The sequence below is a fragment of the Oryx dammah genome, unplaced genomic scaffold, assembly GCF_014754425.2.
Source record: "Oryx dammah isolate SB20612 unplaced genomic scaffold, SCBI_Odam_1.1 HiC_scaffold_8, whole genome shotgun sequence".
NCBI classification, from domain to species: Eukaryota; Metazoa; Chordata; class Mammalia; order Artiodactyla; family Bovidae; genus Oryx; species Oryx dammah.
In genome coordinates, this window is record NW_024070192.1 from 20253980 (window position 1) to 20272216 (window position 18237).

At 51.9% G+C, this 18237-nt stretch overlaps 2 protein-coding genes across 4 annotated transcripts in view; one reads left to right on the top strand and one right to left on the bottom strand.

Annotated features, from left to right (window-relative positions):
• The window catches only part of DNAJC7 (DnaJ heat shock protein family (Hsp40) member C7), a 28285-nt gene extending 18834 nt beyond the window's left edge, over positions 1-9451 (top strand). Inside the window, exons 6-15 of one of the 2 annotated variants that reach the window (XR_005721806.1) lie at positions 158-276; positions 918-1071; positions 1584-1748; positions 2585-2676; positions 2803-2903; positions 5709-5782; positions 6153-6299; positions 6533-6685; positions 8629-8691; positions 9113-9451. Coding sequence is in view for 1 of the 2 variants with exons in the window: in XM_040245298.1 (XP_040101232.1) it covers positions 158-276; positions 918-1071; positions 1584-1748; positions 2585-2676; positions 5709-5782; positions 6153-6299; positions 6533-6685; positions 8629-8691; positions 9113-9150 (1005 nt within the window). In the remaining variant the exon portion in view is untranslated. The remainder of the gene's footprint in view (positions 1-157; positions 277-917; positions 1072-1583; positions 1749-2584; positions 2677-2802; positions 2904-5708; positions 5783-6152; positions 6300-6532; positions 6686-8628; positions 8692-9112) is intronic. The other variant, XM_040245298.1, reaches the window with a different exon arrangement.
• A 1220-nt stretch (positions 9452-10671) lies between these two features.
• Positions 10672-17784, bottom strand: LOC120867110 (2',3'-cyclic nucleotide 3' phosphodiesterase). 2 transcript variants are annotated; one of them, XM_040245318.1, is made up of 4 exons: positions 17635-17784; positions 15772-16441; positions 13581-13720; positions 10672-12153 (listed from the first exon to the last, which is right to left on the bottom strand). In XM_040245318.1, the coding sequence occupies exons 1-4, from the start codon at positions 17635-17637 to the stop codon at positions 11704-11706; spliced, it is 1263 nt and encodes a 420-aa protein (XP_040101252.1). In that variant the 5' UTR covers positions 17638-17784; the 3' UTR covers positions 10672-11703. The 2 variants fall into 2 exon arrangements, with proteins under 2 accessions (XP_040101252.1, XP_040101253.1); XM_040245319.1 differs by lacking the exon at positions 17635-17784 and adding an exon at positions 17498-17535.
• Between the last annotated feature and the right edge of the window lie 453 nt (positions 17785-18237).

An 18237-nucleotide genomic window follows, 5' to 3' on the forward strand; every position in this document is an offset into this window, starting at 1 on the left:
TCCTCATTTCAGTGGTTTAATCTGGTAATTTAGGAATGTTTTTAAACCTCTGGCATTACTTTCCCTTAAATCTCTCTGTTACCTGTGACCAGACTAAAGTGAAGACATTTCTGGAGTTCAGGATAAAGAATCTCATTTGCTTTCTTCTTCCCCATAGGTTGTTTTTTGCATGGACCGTGCCCTAGAATATGCCCCTGCCTGCCATCGCTTCAAAATCCTCAAAGCAGAATGTTTAGCAATGCTGGGTCGTTACCCAGAAGCACAGTCTGTGGCCAGGTATGAAGCCAAGCCAGTTCTGCAGTGAAAGGCCAGGTAGCACTGGAAAAATGCTGTCCAGCAGCTCTCTACGTCGGGAGTTACGTACGCTCCTATAGATAGGGTGATCAGACCTTCCTGGGACTTAAAGCCAAAGGTTAGACCAAGTCTGAAAACCTAAGGGTTTTACAAAGTTCAATAGGTACTTGACCTGTATGTGAAAGAACAGATGTTAAGTGTTCTTTTGTTTCTATTCAAGGGGTTTGCAAACTGTAAAGAACCAGTTAGTAAATACTTTTAGGCTTTGCAGGCTGTGTGGTCTCTGTTAACAATTCAACTCTATCACTACAGTGTAAAAGCAGCCATAGATAATAGATAAACGAATAGATGGCTGGATTTCAAGGAAACATTATTTACAAAATCCAGCAGCAAGTGGAATTTGGTCCTGTGGGCTGTATCTGCCAACCCTGTTCTAATTAAAGACTGTGAGACACAGTGTGTAAGGGCGGGGAACAGGTAATTTTGGAGGAGTTCTTGGGAACCTACCTTTGGATTCTTTCCATATTAGACACATGGTCAAGGAAAAAAAAAATGGCCAAATGATAGTAACTGTGAGGGAAATCCAGACCACAGCTGAATGTGCCCCTTTCTGGCTGTTGCAGTGACATTTTACGAATGGATTCCACCAATGCTGATGCTCTGTACGTACGAGGTCTTTGCCTTTATTATGAAGATTGTATTGAGAAGGCGGTTCAGTTTTTTGTACAGGCTCTCAGGATGGCTCCTGACCACGAGAAGGCCTGCGTTGCTTGCAGAGTAAGTTCTAGGCACCAGATCTGGGCAGGAAAGAAAGCTTCCTCTTTGCACCTTTAAGACAGGGTGAAAGGTTTCCGATGGTCACAGGGAATGCGATAGCACTTCTTCCCACCTTGCCAGGATGCTTGGTTCTTTCATTAGAATTTATTTCAGGACAACTTTGTATTTGCCTGAAGGTAAATACGATAATTTAGAGTCAGATCCTTTTGATATCTCAGTGTTTTTTCTTTTTTTCTTCCTTCAGTGAAGAAAAGATAGTCATGCTTATCCTGGGGAGTAGAGAGAGGTAAACTCTGGGTAACACAGGTCTCATTGGTATTGTTTTATAAATCTCAGTTTCTCCTGTCCACTCCGTAGCAAGCACCAATGAGCAACAAATAGCCCAGGTGGTGGGGTTGGGCAGGGTAGGGGGCCATCCTGGGATCTAAGAAACAGAAAATAGACTCTGGACTCTCTGCAGTGGTCTGAGCGTTTCTGGATGTGAACTGAAACTCCCCTTGTTTTCTCTATAGAATGCCAAAGCACTTAAAGCAAAGAAAGAAGATGGAAATAAAGCATTTAAAGAAGGAAATTACAAGCTAGCATATGAACTGTACACAGAAGCCCTGGGAATAGACCCCAACAATATAAAAACAAATGCTAAACTCTACTGTAATCGGGGTACGGTTAATTCCAAGGTAAGCACTTGGTCTGTGGCCTGGGGCCTATATTTTTCAGGGTCAACAGAAAGTCTTGAGAACTTTGCCCAGTGAGGGTAAACCAGATGAGAAGAGAAAAGGTTAATATTTCAGCTTGTGCGGAATGAACTTCTGAGAGGCAAGCTTTTATTTCTTCTGTGGAATTTAGGGACACTTGAGGGACAGTTTGGAAGGATATTCCCACCTGTTCTTCAAGATCCTTTCTTACAGTAAAAAAATGGCTAGGGATAAAAAAAGAGAATGGCTAAAGGCATTGAGACAATTTTTAAAGCAAGTGTTGCTTCTTTTTGCCTAACCAAGTGATTCTTTTTTAGGAGGGATTCCGAGGACATGAGAATATTAGGCAGGCTTAGTTTTTTCTCCAGTATAACCGATGGTCACCCTGCTCATTGGAAAATACCCTAAGTGCTGTCCCACACAACCATCAGGAAACAAGAATAGGCTCCTTACTCTTGCAGAGTCCTAGTGGTTTAAAAAAATTACAGTAATTCTTATTCCTCCAGTTGGCCTCTGGAAGAATAGGAGGCAAGAACCACCCTTCCTCTTGCCATGTCTGGTTGGGCACTAACCTGAAACATTAGATGTGGTTTTTGCTTGCAGCTAAGTGTGCCTGGCTTCCATCACTTAGAATTCTAAGAACCCAATTTTGAATTTGGTGTCCTTAGCCCTCTGAGGGACTAGCTTTCTAAGAATGAATGTGACAGTGGGCCAGCATGACTAATGGATCCTCTTAGAATTCTGAACCCATGGCCACAGCTTCTGGGCTCCCTCAGTCACCGAAGATGTGAAGTATGACTGCTCTCTCTCTCCTGAAGCTTAGGAAACTAGATGATGCAATAGAAGACTGCACAAATGCAGTGAAGCTCGATGACACTTATATAAAAGCCTACTTGAGAAGAGCTCAGTGGTAAGTGCCTCTGGTGGGTGGGGGGAAGAGGGCATTGCTGCTGGCCTGCCAGGGGAATTGCATTGTGGATGATGAAGCAGACCCAGGGATGTTGTGAGGTCATTTGGTCCTTCCCCCTGCCTCTAGGTGGGATTGTTCCAGCCCTAGAGCTATCTTTATAGACCTCCAGCGGAGGAGATTGCACAAGCTCCCTCAGTCTCCCATGCCTGTGTCTTACGCCCCTCACGGTCAGTAAGTTTCCTCTGATGCCTGACCCAAATTCCTTTTGTTAAAGTTTAAAATCCATTTCCTTTGGAGATTTTATTTTGTGTTGTACACTTTTGCTCTAACTTGACACAGTGCTTAGCACACAGTAGGTGCTCACTCAATTAATGCTTTGTTGAATGAATGTATGGTGCTTGGAAGAGGAAGAATAAGGTGTCTCTTGTGGTAGTTTAGAGTTGTGCCTATCCTGTATGTTCTGAGTTAGGGAAGACAGTGCTTCCATAGGAAGGGATTTAATCTGGCTGTGCATCGCTGCAGTATAGGGAAGTCCCCTTTGAAATATCCTTGTCTGGCTAGGTTATTTATGAGCCAGGATGTGCCTGCCTAGATCCAGCGCTTAGATTTGCCTTCAGAGTCAGGTTGCTCTGCAGCATACTTGTTCATCTTATTTTTGAAGCCGCTAGACTCTTCTCCAGACAGGAACATGAGCAAGGGCTGAGAGAGACCGCTCCCCCAAATCCATCTTACTTCAGATTATTTCCCAGACAGAGAAGAATGTTCTGTCTTCTAAAGTTCCTAGAGGAAGACCCATTTGTTATGTCCCAGTCCTCCCACAGCCGTCGTGTTCCTTGTGGAGTGTCCTAGCCAAAGGACAGGTGTTACTACTGCTACCTGGTGAGCAAGCTCATAGTTCCTCAGGCTCCCCAGTCTCACCAGCGGTGAGAGCATGGGCTGCTTCACATTTAGTGTGCCCCAGATTATCCACGTTTGTGAAAAATAGGAAAACTGCTCTCCTGTGTAGTGCTTTTTTGTTTTTTTTTTTTTTAAGTGAATTTCTAAAGTAGATGACTAAGTCTGTCACACACACAATTATATTACAGATTCTATGAGACTATCTATCAGTCATCTCATCTTTTCATACCACTTGCAGACACACATGGAAGCTTTGGAATACAGAAGTATAGTGTACCCTTTGACCAGCTAAAGACTTATTTTAACAGATAAAAAGTGTTGTATCCATGTTTACAGCAGTGTTACTATTAAAGAAAAAAAAGCAGACTCTCACCTAGATGTCTGGTAGGGAGGGCGTGACTGGAAACATAAGACTGTATCAACTCAGTGGAACACTCTAAAGTGTTTGAACAGGGAATGGGAAGAGAACAGAAAATTCTGGATTTGTTAGGAGGGTAATGGGAGGAAAGATTATGTTTTATTCATATGTGTGCAATAAACAGAAATTGCTTTGGTCAGATAGCTCCTTATCTTTGTGGTAGAAGCAGAACTGTCCTCTGCATAGGTCTGCTGTGAGATCCTGCCACAGAGCACAGCTTGCACTGTTGAGCACAGTTGGCTGAGAACTTGGCAACAGCCCTCTGGAGCAGCTGGGACTGATGAGACGTACTGGAGATTAGCTCAGGCTGAAGCCTTCCCAGAAGCCTGAGTGCTGCCGGGATCTGCGTCAGCTCACCCCACTGGTGGGGAGAGGCCAGACCTTTGCTGCAGCTCCTGTCATGGGCTGAATGGAGCTTTCCATTTTCCCTAAAGCTCTACTTTTCTTTTTCTTTCTAAAATTGTTTTCTTTAATGTTAGGATGTCCTTGAATTTTTTAAAAAAGTGTGAAGTAAAACTGTAATGTAGGCTTATTTGGTACATTATGTAAGGGTCTGGAAAGTCCATCAGGTTAGCTTTTTTGTCACATCAGTCTTTACCCAGAGTTGTTTCTAATTTTGTGTTACTTCCGTTTATATTATTATACTTAATCCTGAAAATGGGTTCTCTGCATTCTTAGTAGCATTTGTGCCCTGCATCTCTGGGGCATTGGTTTTGCGCCGTTTTTTAAAAGTCATAAATCAAGATGTGGCCAGAAAATTGGAGATGCCTAAGAATGTTGGGCTTGTCTCTCACCAGCCCCATCAGTAATGCTCCCTCCGCCCTGGCCTCTAGGCCTGGGGGTGCTATGTGATGTTTGCAAAGATGAGCTTGGGTAGCAGCGGTCTGAGAAATTGAACCTCTCTCTGTAGTGGCAAGTGGCACTGTGTGGTCACTCTCCACTCCCCAGCTGATGGTGACTGTTTCTGGGATTCCTACAAGAGTCTGTTCAATCAGTAGGGCAGTCTCGGAGCGAGTGATATCATCAGGAAAATGCCACTTTATTTCTGTGGAAGAGACATTTATAAGATCTGGCGATCAGCCTGGTTTCCTCCCATCTTGGGTCAGGGTCCTTCCTTCCTCTGTGCCACTGAAAGAGAATCAAGCCTGTGTTCACAGTCTCCTTTTCTGTCTCACTAACCTATATCTCTCAGACTGACTAGTCTTAATGGAAGCATTTGCCGGCAGCCACCACCTTGAACTTGATCCTTCTCGTGGCTGACTAATCCCACATCTCCTCTGGATTGGAGCTGGCCCCGCATGTTTCTGGCACTTTCGGTTTCAAAACTCTTCCATATCCATTGATCTCACTTGATAATTTTTCTCCCTTGTTTCAGTCCCAAGTGTCAAGTAGGTGCCCTCACATGGTCTCTCCTAAGGTGATCCAGATGCCTCTCAGTGGCTCTGAGTGGAATCAGAAGGAGCGTTCTCCCCTTGGTTGCTTTCTCCTCAGAGCAGTGTATCACTTTGCTGGTGGGTGCAAGTGGCGTGAGACCTCTCTCTTTTTCTTGAGGAACTGGTAGTGAAGTTTTCTTGTGGCTAGCTTAAAGAACTCCTATTTCATGAAGCATCTCAACCAAAAGTTTGTGTCTCTTGCTTGAGCCATGCCTCTTTCCCTAGATTGATACCAAAGGCCATTGCTATTTATGTCGTTGTACTGCCCTGTATTTCCTTTTCAGTTACTTGGACACAGAACAGTATGAAGAAGCAGTACGGGACTATGAAAAAGTATATCAGACGGAGAAAACAAAAGGTAAAGAATTTTGAGCACATGTTCCTTAGGGAACTGTGTGGTTTGACTTGTAGGTCCTAAAATGGGACATGGGAGTTGTTTGATTCCAGGGTGAACCTGAAGCTCATTGGAAGAAGTGAGCAGAGATCCCAAATGTGGGACAAGGCACCTGTTTTCTGGTCCCTAGTTCTCCCTGCCACTTTCATTTTCTGTGTGATGAGGCTGATGTGAAGAACCTAAGTATAAATATATTTTTTAATCTCCACAAGAAATCATCATAAAAGCCTGTTCTGTGGTTAACAGGGCTTCTGACTCCAGGGCATCTGGGCTGGGACTTGGTAAAGGAAGCCCAAAACAGATTTATCCGTTGACGCTAAATGTCTTCCTCCAGAACACAAACAGCTCCTTAAAAATGCACAGTTAGAACTGAAGAAGAGTAAGAGGAAAGATTACTACAAGATTCTTGGTGTAGACAAGAATGCCTCTGAGGACGAGATCAAGAAAGCCTACCGGAAGCGGGCCTTGATGCACCATCCAGGTAGAGCGGGTCGGTAGTGGGGCTCAGTGGGAGGAGCAAGTTGGGCCGGCTGCTGCCATGGTCAGTCCAGCACCAAAGCCTCAGAGAGGCTCCTCAGCTGGAATTAGGTGGTGCTCGGTTCTGTATACTCCAAATGTGGGAAGTACTGGATTGTAAAATGAGACGTAATGTAGTCTTTCCCTTTAACTCTGTTTTCTTGAGACTCTGAGTTCTTCCTGTATTCCTCCCTTTAGATCGGCACAGTGGAGCCAGTGCCGAAGTTCAGAAGGAGGAGGAGAAAAAGTTCAAGGAAGTCGGAGAAGCTTTTACCATTCTCTCTGATCCCAAGAAAAAGACTCGCTATGACAGTGGACAAGACCTTGATGAAGAGGGCATGAATATGGGTGGTAAGTTGGGAGCTGGTTGGGGCGGCCTGGGTTGAATCTGACACCTGTGAAATGTTAGCATTTTTCCTGAAGACATTCTGTGGGCGGAGGAGTGGGGTGGGGGTGGGGGTGTCTTATGCCATCAGCCAGTGCCCAACAGTTTGTTAAGTGCACTCTGAGGAGTAGCTGTAATGTGTGAGGTGCTGTGATGGGTATGGAAAATAACAAAGCTGAATCAAACCCACAGTCCAAGGGTTTGCAAACCCTGGTCCACGGGCCACGTCTCACCCTTGGTCTGATAGACATGGAGCCCATTGAGGGCAGTCAAGGGTAGCAGGTGCCAGGGGTACAGAGTGAGTGCAGAGGTCAGCACTAGCAAGGGAAAGCTTGGATATGCAGAAAAGCACAGCACTGTAGGGGAGTGACCAAGGCTTGGCTAGGAGGGTAGAGGGTGCCCAGGGCATAGCCACACAGTAGCTGGGTCAGACCTTAGCAGGCCTTAGAGGCTACAGGAAACACTGGGTTTTTCCTTTTGGCTGGAAGGTTTTTTTTCTCCCATTGCAAAGTGTCTGATGACTGATACTTACGTGTCTGGCACATTCCCATAAGCCCTCACAGACTTCAGTTTCCCCAGAAGACTTAGAATGAAGTGAAGCGTAGCTGAGACCATCATTGCTCACTGTGAGCTCAGTTAGAGATAAAAGAAGCCCTGAGCTGTGCACAGTTCTCAGACCACTGCCTCTAATGCCAGCCCTTTCTCTTCCGCTGAGAAACTCTCTCGGAACTTAAAAAAATAAGGTTGATGATGCTATATAGATAACCGTGACCTCACCAGTTCAGGGTGGGTGGGTGTGTTTTACAAACCTAATTTTAACAATAATAAACATTGCTCTACCCAGCAGTTGAGAAGAGCTGTAAGCAGTCAAAAGCTGTTGAAGGGTTTAAGAAAGGGAGCCGTGGACCTGATTTCAGCTCTGGAGTTATATTTGTGATGGCAGTGAGGAGAGCTGGTTTAGAAAAGGTGAAGAGGAGGGAAAACAAGATCACTAGGAGAGGATCGAGGGCACGGTCGGGAGATGGCATCGGCAGGAGTTGGCTGCTGAGCGTTTCAGGAGAGGCAGAGGGCGCGGTTGGGAGACAGCATTGGCAGGAGTCGGCTGCTGAGCGTGTCAGGAGAAGCAGAGGACTAAGTCGAGAGTGGCTTGGGCACAGCTGATTCTATGGGGCTGTTCACTGAGCTGGGGGAGCCAGGAAGATGAGCAGATACACAGGCAAGAAATTCACTTTTAAATACCATGTGCCTGTGGGATTGGCCGCTGGAGGTAAATCCTGTGCAGCTTGGGCAGACTGGCTACGTGAGGCCCACCATGGCCTGCTGAGAAGAGCGCCACGCTGGGGGAGGCTCGAGGCAGCGGTGTTCAGTGTTGTTGCTGTCACTGACAAGGGGGTTTGGGCGGGCTGCTTGAGCTTCCCCCTTAGGTTTTGTTGAGTATTAATTGGGAATGATCTAATGTATGCCAGTCCCAACACTGATTGCCACTGGGCAGCTTTTTTTCTGGCATGTGATGTAGACAGAGTATGGCATCACATGCATGCATTCAGCCATGTCCCATTCTTAGATATAGCCTGGTGGCACCTAAGGTGTAGAGTCTGGTCCTTTCAGGAGCAGCCCCAGCATCATTGGGAGACAGTGTTTAGGAGCAAATAGCCTTTCCCATTGTGGAGAACACACAGCAAAGTGGGTTGAGGCAAGGAAAGCTTCCTTTGGGACACACTTGGAAGTAGAACAGAACAAAGTGGGATCAAGTAGTGGGCCTGCCTCTCGACCATGACTTTGGGGAAAGGAGGGAAGTGATTGTTATCTGGGAGAGCTTTGGAGACCCATTCTCTGTTAAGTTCCTCTTTACACACTTTGGATTTTTTCACCTTTTTGTGCTTTCTCTGCTCCTTATTTTGCTCCACAGATTTTGATGCAAACAACATCTTCAAGGCATTCTTCGGTGGTCCTGGGGGCTTCAGCTTTGAAGGTGGGTGTGCCTGAGTTCCCAGGCCACAAGCCAACTCAGGGGCTCCCCAGTTAGGCAGCACTCTGAGAGTCAGAGAGGCCCATCAGTGGAGGCGGCAGAATCCTCTTCTAGCAGGACATCCACCCCCTTGGGTGCTGCTGAGGATGGGCGTGGGCGGGGGGTGAGGGGGGCGGCGGAGGTTTCGGGAGCACGAAAGCCACACCTGCTTGGGGCCAGGGAGGTGTCTGACCAGAGCTTCCCTGTGAGGGTGACGGTGTTGCACACATGTCACCTGCTTGTGGGCTTCCTGCACCCAGGGGCCCAGCCTGTTTGATACCCGCAGGTGGCTTTCCCCTCGCGGTTGAAGCAGCCCTTCGTTACCAGGGCAGTGATCTTCCCTCGGAAACCCAGAGCCAGCTGACAAATCTTCTCTTCCCTGCAGCGTCTGGTCCCGGGAATTTCTTTTTCCAGTTTGGCTAATGAAAGGGCACCACCCAGAATCCAGAAAAGGCAGACTTGCTCAGCTTAACCTCGAATGTGGACACAGCTCACCTCCTCCCTTCATCATGCCTCCACGTCCTTAGAGCAGTTTCGTTTTCTCAGTTGGATACCCTGTGTCTGTGTGAGTGGGGTGAAGGAAAGGGAGCCAGCGCCGAAGACTGCGGGGAGGGGAGGGAGGCGGGGGGCGGACAGGGCAGCTTGTGAATTTTTGTTTTACTGTTTAACTTTATTAAAAAAGAAAAAAAATGAAGAGAATAAAATGTTTTGACCCTTTCTGGCACTTTGCTCTGGCAGCTGCTTTTTGTCACTCCAGTCAGCGGGGCCAGACCTGGGCCCCCGGCATGGAGTGGATGCCCACGTGGACTTCAGGGTCAGTCAGCCATCCCACGATGGGTGTGGGTGCCCCCTCAAAAATGTGTTTAGCACATGCATGCTAAGCAGGCCCTGGAGATGCTCTGGGGCCCAGCCTGATGCCAGTCATGGGGCAGTGAGTTCAGAACACATTTTATGGTAGGGGCCACTAGAAATCACTAGAAGCTGCATGTGTCCAAAGTGGGTGCCAGGTGCCCGGCTGGGCTAACTCAGATTTATACAGGCGTTCACAGTTCCCACTGCTTGAGGGAGATGGCAACAAAGACACAATCCTGCCTCCCTGACCCTCATACCCTTTCCAAGTGGGACGGGCAGCTCCTGGGCCCAGTGGTATGGGTGCTGACATCAGCTCATTAGGTGGAATTCTTAGCAAACACCCCTAGCCTTCTCCACACGTGTCCCTTTCTGCATGGAAGGCAAGTGGGGGCAGGAAGCAGTGGCATTGGTCATGCTGTTGAGCTCTGTGTTTGTGGTGAATCATCTCAGGACATCCAGGCAGACACTTGAGGCTTTGGCTGAAGCTCCGATTTTTGGTATTCTGGTAAGTAGAGATGGCTAGGTAAAGACCTTGGCCCAAATAGCTAACTATTTCTCTTCCTTCTGAGCCTCGACCCCTTTCTTTTCAGTCTTCTCCCTTCAGTGCAAAGACCATGGTGAAATGCTGACTGCATTAGGCCTGGGAAGTTCCCATGTAGCCAACCAGGCCTTTGTTAGCCTGGAAGAGATTCTTGAATGTCAGCTCTTCCCTTGTGTTTAAGGGGCACTGACTTGAAGGTGGCCCTCCCTGGAGAACTCAGGGTCTTGCTGAGGTCCTTCCGATTGGATTGGCTGGGCACACCTGGGGGCCTGTGCCCAGTGACAGGGCGGGGGGCTGCTTTGTGCTACATGTCCCTCATATTCAGCCAACTCGTGCTGTCTGTGCGCCTCCAAGGCCAGCCTCTCTCCCTTCTGCCTCCTCATGAAAGCCGACACTGTTCAGCTGCCCAGCCTCGCCACAGCTGTGCCCAGCCCGCAGAGGGGAGACAGGACCGATGGCCCCAAGCTGGGGGACAAAGGCAGTCCTAATGCACCCTGCCCTTGCCCCAAGGAAGACTGAGCGGGCCACAGGGGGAGAGAGATGCACGCAGCTAGGATTAACACGATTTATTTCATTATCAGTCTTACAAGTTGCTGAGGTTGGGCAAAGCCGGGAGAATAACTTCTGTCCAGGCACTTCTGTCAAGTGACAGCCTGATTAGCAAGGCCGTTACTGAGCGGAGGGCAGTAGAGGGCACCCCAGGAACCCCAGCTCCTACAGCAGTGTTAAAACCCCTCCTTCCAGAGGCACCGGATAGGGCTTGGCCCGTGACAGCCAGGGGCCACTCCACTCGCTTTTGGTGCCCACTGACCCCTTTCAGCAGAGACACAAAGGCCTCCAGAGGCACCAAGGAGGCAGGATAGGCTGGGTAGACGGCAAGACTGGTACTTTCTCACTGAGGCTCTGTCTCTGGCCTTGATCTCCCCACCGACACAGCAGGGCCACACGGCTGGAAGGACGGCAGCCCACCCCTTTCCCCGGGTGAGACGTGCAGCCAGCCTGGGGTGTGGCTGCTGCCTACTCTGTCCCCTAGTTGTCAAACTGTTACCTAGTTACAGTGTGAGGAGGGGACAGGCACTTAGGACCAAAGGTGTAAGATAAGTCCTTTCTCTACCCTGGAAAATAGTACACTGTGATTAGGAAATGGGCTCAAAACCCAGGGATCCTCCCATCTCAAATCCACCACTAGTTTTCTGTGGCTGGTGACCACCCCATGAGTACTTGCAATGCTGGGGTGTCCCTCCCCACTAGCCAGCCTTGTGCGGGGCAGTGGGCCTGGGGGCCTGTTAACTGGAAGCAGGGCTTGGGGTTGTGGCTCCAGTCCAGGCCAAACTTGGCCCAGCCTAGTCAACTGTGGTCCAGGTTCCTAAATGATGCCTACCCACCCCCTTGTGTTGAAAGCTTGAGCGTTAGAGGGGAAAGGGGTGGGCAGGAAAAGAGAGCAGTTATTTTACAAGTTTTTAAAAATTACAGGAAAGTTAACTTTGAGTAAAAAATAAAAAAAAAAATCAGAAATCAAGCAGAGGGATGCTCCCCTCCCCTCCCCCTTCCGCTGTAAAGAAGGGGCAGGTGGCCCAGGGCACTCAGATGATGGTACAGGACTGAAAGGAGCTACCCTTGCGGCCGCTGCCTATGGGCACGGCCTTGCCCTTCCCATAGTATCCCGTAAAGATAGCCCTGACCTCCATCTTCTTGGCCAGGCTCAGCATCCAGCGCCCGCTGCCCAGGGAGTAGAGCTTGCCCCGGCTGAGCTCACCCACCTCCTCGCCGCGGCTGCCCCCCTTCTCCTGCCGCACAATCTCTAGCAGGTCAATGCCCGTCTGCACCGCCTCCACGTCACCCGCGCAGCCCAAGGTGATGTGTGCGCGGCTGCCCCGTGGCAGGTTGTCAGAGGGGGACACCTTGTCCACGTCGTTCGGCCACAAGGCCAGCTCCTGCTCGCTCAGCTCTACTCTGGCTCCCGTCGTCTTGGGTGTCACAAAGAGGGCCGAGATGGTCAGCGTGAAGGCCTTGCAGTAGGATTTCTTCACTACCTACAGAGGGGGAGAGGGCAGAGGACCGAGCTAGAGGGGGAGGCAGTGAAGGACGGTGGGCGCCACAAGCAGAGAGCCTGGTGCCAGGTGGACGTCTTTCCACTGACACTGGCCAGGCTGCCTGAGAGAGCCAGAGAGGCAGGAGAGAGCAGGGGTGAGCGATGCCAGGCTTCCTGAGCTCAGGCCTGGGCTCCCCGCCCACAAGCTGCAAGGCTCATTCACCTGTAAGAGAGGGCTGATGCTGAAGCTTCCTCGGGGTGAGGACTGAGGACCTAGCAAGGGCTGCTGTCGTTACTACTCAACTCACCCCTTAAAAGCACTCTGGTATCCAGACAACATCCTGGAGGGCGGGGCGAGGGCAGAAATAAAGGCCTTTGATCAAAATCTCCATACACTGTGGCTTACGGTATACCTGATTCTCAGAAAGCCCATCTCTCCCATTTTGACCATAAAAAACTTCCCTATTTTGCTCATGACCCCTCATCCCAACAGTGTCTACTGTGTGCGTGCCCGTGTGCTCAGTCATGCCCTATTTTATGCGAACCCACGGACTGTAGCCCGCCAGGCTCCTCTGTCCATGGGATTCTCCAGGCAAGAATACTGGAGTGGGTTGCCACTCCCTTCTCTAGGGGATCTTCCCGACCCAGGGATTGAACCTGAGTCTCCTGCACTGCAGGCACATTCTTTACCACTGAGCCACCTGGGAAGCCCTGTCTGGCAGTTAACAGGTGCCTAGTAAATCTTACTAAATGAATGTACAGGTGGGAGTGAAAGTGTGTGCTACGTGTTCATTCGTGCAACTGTGGGAGGCACTAGGGATACAAGGTGAACCACACTGCCCTCTGAAAGCTTCCATTCGTGAAGGAGGAGACCACTGAACAAGTAGGTAAAATGGCTGTTAAACTAGGCAGAGAAGTGAGGGAGCTGGCAGAGGGTCAGGGACTGTCTTCCTGCAGAGGCAACCTGAAGGAGGCTGGGGTCAGCCAGGCACACCAGGGTGCCACGCCAGGTGGTTAAGGACCCCATACGAGAGGTGGGGGATAGCCTGCAGGCAGGGGAGGAGCTGGTGCCCTTAAGCCAATGAGCCTTTCCATCCCTCGACACTCCCCATTCTGGGGCACTACCAGGCCTCAGGCTCAGGACAGGGACTTCAGAGCACCAGGCTCCTGGGGTAAGGGACTTCTAGCCTTTGGAAGTGCATACAGGCTTAGAAGCCAGCATTCCCTGCGCATCTGCAGAAGGGGAAGGCCCTGGGGCGACAGCACAAGCTGGTGCCACTGCTTCGCAGGGGCACTGAGCTCAGTACCACTAAGCTGCAGAAGTACAAGCTGGGGCAGACTCCAGTTTCCCCGAGAGGCTGCTGGTTTCTGGTCTCCAGAGGGCCCTGCCCTCTCCCCGCTTCCGCCAGGTTCCTGGGGAGCACTCACATCTTGCTGGGCATACTCCTCTGCCCCAGCGGCCTTCCCGTAGTCACAGAACTTGGTTGTGCAGTGCAGCACGCCCGGCGGTCTCTTCCCGAAGTAGGTGAGCAGTTCAATCTTCTCCCTGGGCTCATCCCCAGAGACAACTGAGGGGGGAGAGGGAGGGTGGTCAGGGCGGGAGAGTAGGGGCATCGAAGCAGCTATCACCAAGAGCTGGGGAGAGCCAGAGGAAAAACATCCAACATGGAGCTTAAGTGTGCAATCCACTGTAATTGAGCAATCTACTGCCATTCATTTGTTGGTCAAATTAAAGCAACTCTAGAGCTATGAAAAGGTGTTTTAAGTTCCCTGCTTTTTGTTCTGCAAATTTTTACATCTCTTACCCAGACTTGAAAACTAAGGCACTTGTAACCCAGGGGAAGGCAGCATAAGCCGAGGGAATCTGAGCTTCAACAGAGCTACACATCTGAAAAAACAGGGAAGCAGGTCATGAAAAAGGGGCTAGAAAGAGAAGAGGAGGGGAACTGTATGGTATAATGGAAGGAGCCAGAAAGAGCATAACAGCCAGCCCACTTCCAAGCTGTTGGACCTGGGGCTCTCATCTGTCACATACAATAGGAGGTGACCACCCAGATAACTATCAGTCACGACCCATTTCACTCGGGGCCCCTGGAACAAGAAACAGCTGGTCACTGGCACAATAGGTAGCCTGCAGCCTCCTTTGGTGGATGAGAGGCTACAATGGGTCTTAGAAAGTAATGGGTACAGGAAGGGTCTTAGGAGATAATGGGATAACCTTAAGGCTAGCTTCTCCATCACTAGGCTTTTCCTGTTAGCTCCCAGGGTTGAGTCCCTCTGAGGATGCAGCTCACCCTCCACAGGGGAGGGAGACCCCCGCCTGGAGGGCAGGCCTTGTTTGTGGCCCACCACATTTCTCTTGCGCTGTCCTATGCACAGGGACACCAGGGGGTTTTGGTTTTTTGGTCATGCCGTGGGGCATGTGGGATCTTAGTTCTGAGACCAGGGACTGAATCCATGGCCCCTGCATTGGAAATGCAGGCTCTTAACCACTGGATCTCTAGGAGGTTGAGGATCCCAATTTTTAATGATAAATGCAGCTTCAAGAGGCAGTCACTCTACAGGGCAGAACCAGTGCTAACCAGGAGCCCTGCCTCGGGTGCATCTCTGTCACACCACTTACAGGCACAGCTCACATCAGGTGGTGTAGGCATCCTGGTTTCCCGCTTTCCCAGCATTCGAATCTTAGGAGCTGAGAAAAGTCCTTGGAAGACGTATAAGGCACAACTCGCCTCTGACAACCCAAAGAAACACCGGTGGGGATATTTCAAGTCTAAAATTGGGGTCGGGGGGAACTAGGAATGCGTTAAGAGAAGAGATGATTAGTGGGTGGGTGACATGTCTCCTACAGGTCACTGGAGGAGAAGAGCCACTAGGGGGGGCCTTCCCTATCCCAAATCTCTCCTCTACAGCTGTGGAGCAAACAAACAGCAGGAGGGCACTCTGGTCCGACCCAGTAAGGGAAGGCTCCTCTAGAGGCGATAGAGTCTAGGGCTCTCAAGACAGCTTTGGGCAAACCCCACATCTGCTCTGTGCATTTCCCATCTGCAAAAATGAGGTTGGACTCTAGGTATGAGACTGTTCTCTGGAGCTGTGCAAAGCCACAGGAGGTGCGCTGGCTAACTCAGGGCCTGGGAACCATCCCCGCTGGCGTTTACAATAGTTCTAGTAGTAAGTTTTCTGCAGCTTAGGACTCCATGGCACATTGTATTTTAGAAAACGGTTCTGCAGCTAAAAATGAGTTTGAAAACATTGGACCAGACTCTCCCTCCAGGGTTCTATGAAATGTTGATGTACTTCCTATTATGACAGTATGCAATTTGTTCTCCCCACCTCTAAGACAGGGTCGGTGGTCTAGCTCCAGGCTGGGAGAGGGCAGCTGGGGAGACGGTGAGAGGGAACGTCCCCGGCGAACATCTCTCCCACGTCCCATTGCGTGTGCACTGCCCCAGGAGACCTCTGCCCGCCCCAGGAGACCTCCGCCAGCGCCAGGTGAGCCCCCCTGCATCCCCCAAGAGCTTGGAGAACAATGGTCCCAGGCATGCAGCACCCTATGCCCAGCTAGCAAGGGGGCTCACGAATAAGACTGAGTGCCCCACCCACCCACCCCACCACCTACAGTGTCGCAGCTCCTTCTTGAAGGCCTTGTGGTTGCCCAGCTCCTCCAGGAAGGTCTGGCCAGTTTTGCGGAGGGCCTCGGAACTCTTCTTGGTCAGGAACCAGCCGAAGTAGAGCGGCAGGAAGTCCTTCTCCAGCCCAGGCTTCAGCTTCTTCAGATCGTCTGCTGACAGCTGCCACTGGTTCTTCTCCTTGAGCTGGGCACAGTCCAGCCGCCAGGCTGTCTTGGGCTCCACCAGCACCACCTGGTACTGGTACTGGTCGGCCAGCTCAAAGAGCTGCTCAAGCCGCTCCCGCTCATGGTTGGTATCATCCAGCACCAGGACCCGGACATCCCGGCGGCAGTAGGCAGCCAGGTCCTCGTCCAGCCGCTTGTACTCCTCGGAGAAGGACCCCCGGCGCCCGGGGGTGATCTTGTAGCTGTCGGCAGACACCATCTTGGTGCCATCCCGGTACCTGTCCACGATGAACCGGGCCAGCGTGGACTTGCCGCTCCCAGGCAGGCCTCGCAGGATGAAGAGCGTCTTGCACTCCTGCAGCGTGGCCACCGTCTCCTCATCCTGCAGGAAGGGAAACTGCAGCTCCGGCTTGTCCTTGGCCCCTGAGGATGACATTTTGCGGAAGAAGACCTTGGGCAGGAACGTCTGGCTCTTTCGGGAGAAGCCTCTACTCTGTGTGAGGAGGGGAAGACAGGCGTCAGCCAGGTCACAGCCAGGTCACGCAGGGCCGCCCCGCCAGCCTCACCTCTTCCTCTCAGGCCTGGCTCTATCCAGGAATCCCCCCACTCCAGGCACCCCCGGGGCCGTGGGCACCTTCCCAAGCCGTGAGGTTCTAGATGGTCTCTCCTGCGACCTTGGGACCTGAGGGCTTCTGGCTGTGCAGTATGCAGAGGGCTGTCTGGGCAGTCCCAAGTAGCCTCAAGGATCACCCACTGCGGCCACCTTGAAAGGAAAACTGGTGGGAAGTGCCTGCAGGGGAGGGCCTGAAGCCTGCGTTTCTAGAAGTGAAGCCTAACTTTATATTCCTGGCCTCTATTAAGGATGACCTCTTTGGAGGTGGAGGGGTCTATGTCTGGGTAAAACCACAGCTGCCCTGGCCCCTGAGGGCACCGAGGAGGGTGGGGGTGGAGAAGGGTCACCCAAAGACCGCCTCCCTTCCCCCAACAATGTCAGTAACAGATAATACTCTCTTGTCTGGGATGGGGGGACAATGGTCCCACAGAAGGGCTGGTGGGGGGCTGGGCCGGAGAGCGCTGGACAAAGGGCTTCATTCAGCACAGCCTGCCACCTCCTCCTCTGCCCTGGGCCCCCCACAAAGTCGTGGTCTTTGTGCCTGCCCCAGGACTGGGCGGTACAGGGCACCTGCGTCGGAGTCTAGCTCTTCGCACCCGTTGCTGTATGTCAGCAGCACCTCTCTGAGCCACTTGTTTGCCTGCCTGCGCAAGCCACAGGCGGCAACACTTTTTACTGTAAAGCGCCTTTTCCCCTAAGCCGCGAGGCCCCACCTCCCGCCAGCACCCAGACAGCTCAGCAGGCGCACACTATCTCAGACGAGGCCCTGGGCAGGGAGGAGGTGCCGAATGCCCGCCCAGCGGCCCAGTGCCCGCTACCCCGGCCCACCCGCCACCCGGGTGTGCTCCGGGGGAGCTGCTTCTGAGGCTCGATTCCCTATTTCCCTTCTTTCTCCAGCGCCATCCTCTCTCCCCATGCTCCCCGCGTCGCCCCTACCTCAGCCAAGAAAGCCCCGACTCAACTCCGGAACCTCGAGTCCTCATTTGCATGCCACTTCCTCCCCCCCCCCCCCCCCCCTAAGTCCCCCAATACTCTCGTTTTGCATAGGGTCCCGGCCCAGTCCTCCCGCTCACCATGATGAGGAGGGGTCGCCGCCGTCGCCGCCTTCGCAGCACTAGCTCTCCGGGGCCGCCCGCCTGCGCGGAGGGACACGGAGTCTAGCGGTGGCTCGAGGCCACGCGGCGCCGCCTTACATAGGCCGGGGCAGAGCGGGGGCGGGCCGGGGGCGGACCCGGGCAGGGCCGGGGGCGGAGCGGGGGCGGGCCGGGGGCGGAGCGGGGGCGGGCCGGGGGCGGAGCGGGGACGGGCCGGGGGCGGGCTTGGCCGGCCACCTTTGCGCAGGCCCTGCGAATCGAAACTCTACGCTCACTCGGCCCCGGGAGGAAGCTACGGAACGTGGCGCCCCGCCCGCTGCCGGCGCGCCAGCCCTGGGCCAGCACCTGTTTGGAGGCGCCTGTGCAGGGGCGGGGTATGGGGGCAGGGGAGCGGGGGTTTGGCCTCTTTTTCTGGCACCCCGGTAATGATGAACTCGGTAAAGAGGCAAGGCGGCACCCCCTTCCCTGGCCCAGTGTAGAGATTAGATTTGAGGCAAGATTGTGCGAGTGCGAAGGCGAATCCTGTCTTTCTTTAAAATTTTGATATTTTACTCATCATCAGGCTGATTTAAAAAATATTCA